At 39.0% G+C, this 6,091-nt stretch overlaps 1 protein-coding gene across 1 annotated transcript in view; it reads left to right on the top strand.

Moving 5' to 3' along the window:
- Positions 1-801: 801 nt before the first annotated feature.
- The window catches only part of ccdc33 (coiled-coil domain containing 33), a 24,618-nt gene continuing 19,328 nt past the window's right edge, over positions 802-6,091 (top strand). Inside the window, exons 1-3 of the mRNA XM_053685935.1 lie at positions 802-876; positions 3,609-3,738; positions 4,858-4,991. Coding sequence (XP_053541910.1) covers positions 802-876; positions 3,609-3,738; positions 4,858-4,991 — 339 coding nt within the window. The remainder of the gene's footprint in view (positions 877-3,608; positions 3,739-4,857; positions 4,992-6,091) is intronic.

Genomic DNA, 6,091 nt, shown 5'->3' with positions numbered 1-6,091 from the left:
TAAAAGTACATGAAAAATCATGTCCGAGTTGTGTTCTTTGTCTCTCACTTTTCCATAAATCCCAAAGATATAACTTAAAGTGGAAAACAGAAAAATGAGTTGTCATATTTTTCAGCATTTGGTAATCATTTAGTTTTTTTGTCCCCCCAGTCAGTTAATTAGACTGATGATAGAAATTACAAGTACGTTATCTCAAATGCAGGTACTGGAAATGCTGTGTGTGTGTGTGTGTGTGTGTGTGTGTGTGTGTGTGTGTACACTGCACCCTTCAGATGTCTTTCACCATCCTTTCAGCAGGTCCCGACACACACACACTGTGCTGCTAATAATAGCGAGGCTTGCCAAGCTGCACTATTGGAAGTGTGAATTCATGTTTTATATATTTATTTATTTTGATTCATTCCCAAATGGGTTTCCCATGCCAGTGTTGTAACTGTAATCTCAGAACGACTGCTTGGCTGTCACCTTCACGTTTTCATTTTCTGGCTGTGTGCTTTGGAATAGGTATGTGTGTGTGTCCATGTGTGCGTGCGTGCGTGTGTGTGTGCTCACCACCTCATCATTCAGCCAATCTCTATAACAAAGAACTGTTCTTATGGTGACCGTGTCTCTGTCAGTCAGAGTCAAATATAAAACAGGATCACTTCTTTTCTCCTTTCTAATCTTTCTCTCTATACCTGACTCCTGTTTGCAGTTTATCTGTCCATCTCCTTCTTTCTCTGTGTGTGTGTGTGTGTGTGTGTGTGTGTGTGTGTGTGTGTGTGTGTGTGTGTGTGTGTGTGTGTGTGTGATTTCTGTTCGATGTCTGTTCCGTTCCCACAGCCTCCTGAATCTGTCTTCACTCTGCCGGTGCTCACAGCTCAGGGCCAACCTCAGGTCAGACACATTTCCCATAAACTCATTTCTGACTCAGTCGTGCGTCAACTTTTTCACACTTATCTTGACTTGCTTTGCTCTTACTTTAACTTATACACTACATTCTTTATCTGGTTGAATGCAAGACTTGTAAGTGAATTTTCTGTATATTGAAGTACATTGTACATAACTTAACTATCTCAGTGTTTCTGTGATAGAAATATGATTATGCAGTCAGGCAAACAAACAAAGTAACAACGTTTAACCTAATATCTATTCTCATTTTCAGAATAGTCTATAAAACAATTGATTCATTATGCAAGGTTATCAAAATCTGAACAGAGTCACACACAATATGGTGTTATTAGAAACCCAGCATTCATTAAACAAACAAACAAACAAACAACAGTATTATTTATATTGTGCTTGTGTGTAGCAGTATTTCAGCTAAGCTGTACTTTCAGTACATACTAATAGTATAACTAATCCTATTCTTTCTTTCTCTCTCTCTCTCTCTCTCTCTCTCTCTCTCTCTCTCTCTCTCTCTCTCTCGCTCTCATTTTTATGTTTTCTCATTTTTCTCGTTGCTTTTTGTATTTTTTCTATACTCCTCTGCCAAGTCCTGTAAACACAAACATACACTCATACTCATGCAGAGCACTCTGACTGGCCTTGCTAGGTGACGTGTCATCTCCTGCTCTCTCACTTGAGGATAATGTGATTCCCGCAGAGACAGAGCCATATTGATCTATCTAATGAACTGCTTTTTTTCAGGAATTGCTTCTTATGCATATGTGTGCATTCATTTGATTTTTTGTGTAAACATGAAATTCAGCTCATCACAATAAAGAGCAGAGTGCAACAGTGTCCTTACTGTGGGTTACATGAAAACATCCCTATTTATTGCATAAGTAGCAATGACCACCACCTGCCCTGGAATGTGTATTCTGTATGAGTGTGTGTGGAGGCAACAGGAATGGCCTAGCATGCTGGTCCTGTACCATCTGTGCCCAGTCAGTGCTGTGGCATGTCTCCATGTACAGGACGTTCTATAGCCAATCATATAGTAGTCCCATAGTATGAGATGCAAAATGAAGGAAATCCTGTTCTTTATATTTTTTAGATCTATATGAGTTGTCTGATTTTAACATTAACAGACTAAATTAATGTTTGTATGCTACTAAGTAAATATACAATGGACTATATTTATATTTGACTATGATTAATGTCCATATTTTTATCTAAATCCCGTATGAAGTATTTGCCCTTCTAAAACCACATTTAAATCCAGTTTTTCTCTTCAGAAACTTGTGCCGATTTTATTTGAAGCACTTATCTTACATCAAAGCTTGCTTTTTATTGCTGAATTTTAATTTCTGAGCCAAAGATCCTTAAAATCTGCAATCACTTACATGATTAGAATGTCAGTGTGCTGTGTAATTGCCCCACGATTAAGCCAAAGAGCGAATCGATTCTGACTGGAAGAGTCACTATCACTATTGACCTTCGTGTGAGCTCTGGGTTGCTGGTGCTAGTGACATTTCGGCAGTGGATCTCTCAGGGGAGAGGCACTCATCTGTAGCAGCCCATCTTTCACTCCTGATGTGTGCCGACTTCAGCTGCACGCATTTGGCATGCAAAACACAGGATAACTATTTAGTATTAACAGAACTACACAGGATAATTGCAGACGCTAAGTAAAGTGTGCTCCAGTAATAGTTATTAGTCCTTACTAGTTTATTTTATGCTGTAACAGGGTTTTAAGAAGCTGTAGTTAAAGGAGCAGAGTCATTAAGTCATTGTGGAGTTTATTATTAGAGTCATGACTGCTAGCTTCTGTCTCCCTCCAGCTTGCCTTGACCACTCTACCCCCACACTTTGAACTCAAGACCTCCTCACCTCCACCTCTTAACCTGTTTTTTGCTGTGTATCGTTTACTCCTGTCTTTCCCTCTACCACCATACATAGGCTAGCCTCAGGGTACTGTGCCAAGCAGCAGGCCAAAGCCCAGTGCCCGCAGGGAATAGGCCATCTGCTAGCCATGCCAGCCTTGCTGGTCTCCCCACCCATGCAGAAATAGGCAGGCGCCATACACACTCACACCTCATCTCAGAACAACAGCATTACCCTCAGGGCCCAACAAGTTCTATGCCAGCTTTCCATGTCAAGAGCCGCTCTACCCACAGAGCCAGAGACACGGACTGTAATTTAGACGTTGGAAACAGACTTGGAATTCTTTCTTGTTTTTCCTGCTAGTCACATTATACTGCATAGTCCTAGCAGACAAGCATTCACATTGCTTCTTCCTAAATTGTGCCTATTTTCCCTTCTCCTAATCATTTGTGTTTCATTTCAATCTGTGGTTGATATATATTCTTTACATAATAATAACCACACATAGTGTATATGATAACTGAGGTTTAAGTAGTCCATATCTCAATGTTATAAAGACTAACCAATAAAAAATGTTCTGACTGTGTGCTCCATCAAGGACTCCATCAAGACACCTAAAATAACTTTCTAAAATAATGTTAATCTACTAAGTCTGTAACCCAGATTTATATTCATTTGATTAAATGATACGAAAACAAAAAGCAGATTGTGACTTAACGCTTTCAAACACAAGGCATACAAACAGAATGAAAAAGGTAATTATATGGAGCTTGATATGCATAGGTTGCTGAGGATATCACCCCAAATCACCTTTAGTTACTGCTTCTGATCAATCAATATGTCCTGTGGGAAATGTGCAGATTTCACAGCCAGGATCACCTGAAGAGCAGCCAGTGTGGAACCACTGCTTGCTGTTCCTGGGTCGGGACTGTGCCACTGCCTTCACTCCGGGAAAACCTTTGGTACTCAAGTACTATCCTGCAGCAACAGGTACAGACTACACTCTGTTATTCAGACCAATGGGATGTGTGCTGTAATATTGCTTGCATTTAGTGAGAGAAGCAATATTATCTCTGTCCCTATAATCACTAATATTCCTTGTGGAAAGAAATTACCAGCTGCAAAAATAATTTAATGCTATTGTTATGCTGCAGTGGGCCAGTTTGGGTATCTTCTCATCTACAGTTTATTACAAATTGTGCATACACTTAGGGCAAAATAAGAAAGACAAACAAACATAACATTTAGTGTGTTAGGTTTCACAGATGTTACTTCATTAATACAATAACGATTAAACAAGATGATCAATTAGTGCATGTTACCAACATGTAAAAAGTTTGCAACATTTTGTCAAAGTAATATAAATGTGTGGTGCAATGGGACAAACCCTTTACATGGTGAAATTTTGGCATTTACTACCCTATTTAGTTCTGAGCTGAAATATGTTTGTTTTTTGCATGTATCTCAGGCAGAAGTAAAGTAAGTCATGACATAACATATAACATAAGTTTTAAATCGCATTTAAAAACTCTGTTCTTATTGCTATGCAGGAGCATTGCAGGCATTTTGACAGCCAATATCTGATGTCCGTTTCCTTACAGCATGTAGCTATCCAACATCCAACAACATAATATAAAACTAACAGTCACTGTGTGAGGAAATTGCACTCAGCTTGCAAATTTTTCAAAGACATAGCCAGACTGCCTGTTTTTAGCACTGTGTTAAACTGGCCTAGCAAAGATTAAAAAGTAAATAAAAACATTTCCACATTGTTTTGGTGAAACAAGTCCTCATGAAATCAAAATTTGAAGTTTTGTGTCTTTTCGTTTGAATGGGTTAGCCTTCTGTTCACCTGTTAAGATAGTGTGCTTCAAAACAATGACAAATTTGCATTTAGAAGATATATTCATTCAAAATTTACAGTCTCTCTCTACCATTAATACGGATCAACAATTTTGATGATGTCATTCTGCATTTCAGCTTCTCATCAGATGTTCTGTCCAATCAAATGCTCTCTAAAATCTAGTGTCCCACTGCCAACACATACATTGAATACAATACATTTAACCAGATATTAAATTGATACAATACAAGATATTTCTTTTGTAGTAATGAATATCATGAGCGGGCACCTGAGGAGCCCTGTAGCATTATCAGCCCTGAGTCTAAACCAGCAACTCTACAGCAGCCTAATGTCTGAGAGAGGCCAGAAAGGTGTGAGACTGCAGTGCCTACCTCTACAGGTGAGAAAGGAGGTTGATTCTTATCCAATAGTATTGATAGGATTTTTACTAACACTATGCTGGCCCGTGTATGTACTATATATCAAACTTATTGCTACCAATGACAGATTTTTGGAATTTCCCCACTTTTTAAAGCTATGCTCTGAAACGTTCTCACCTTTAAAACAAATAGGTGATTTAGAATTAATGGTGTCATATATATGCTATGCTGCACAGGGTGGCTCACTGCAGACCATTTCATATACGTCACACTCCGTCAGTCTTGTGCTTCGTCTCATTGACTCGGAGGTTTGTAAACAAGAGCGGTCTCCACCAATCAAATTACACCAGTCTTTCACCTATGTCTCTCTCTCTCTCTCAAGTATTTTTCCTATTCACATGACAATTTCATGCACTGTTTTTTTTTTTTTTTTGCAAGTAGCCAAAGGTACATTTTCAAAATTTAGTAGAGGCTTAAATATGTGGCATAGGGTAATGCTTCACATTATGGTTATTGAAAATAATAGCAGTAACACACGGTAGAATAATGCCTAATGCAGGAAATTCATTTTCCTAATACACCAATTTACAAGAGCATAATCATCATCATGTACAGCATAACAGGATGTCTTAGTTGTGTTATGTGAATACAAAATGAGCTGATGCTCACAAATCCATCTATACGCAAGTCTTGCATTGTAAGACAACTGAATGTGACAAGCTTCATATGCTATGCAAATGCACACGCACACACACACACACACACACATGCACACACATACACACACACACACACACACACACACACACACACACACACACACACACACACATGCACACAGAGCCCACAGTGTGAAGAGGGTAGTGAAGCTGTTTTATTGCCCTATAATAATTTCTATACAGCATTATTATCTTAATGCAGCCATTTTTACGGGCTGCAGGGGATAGGGAGCAGTTTACTGGCTCTCTCAGGAGCACTCTTAGTCACAGTATCCATCTCCATCTGTCTCTCCATCTCTCGCTCCCTTTACTAATCTCTCATTCCTCCTCAAAAGCTGCCTCATAACGAGCTGGGCATGTTCTAGTGACTTGGATTGGATGGCACTGTGATTATTAAATGT

Source organism: Ictalurus punctatus, chromosome 14, assembly GCF_001660625.3.
Source record: "Ictalurus punctatus breed USDA103 chromosome 14, Coco_2.0, whole genome shotgun sequence".
Lineage (NCBI taxonomy): Eukaryota > Metazoa > Chordata > Actinopteri > Siluriformes > Ictaluridae > Ictalurus > Ictalurus punctatus.
This window is presented reverse-complemented; position numbering and strand designations above follow the sequence as displayed.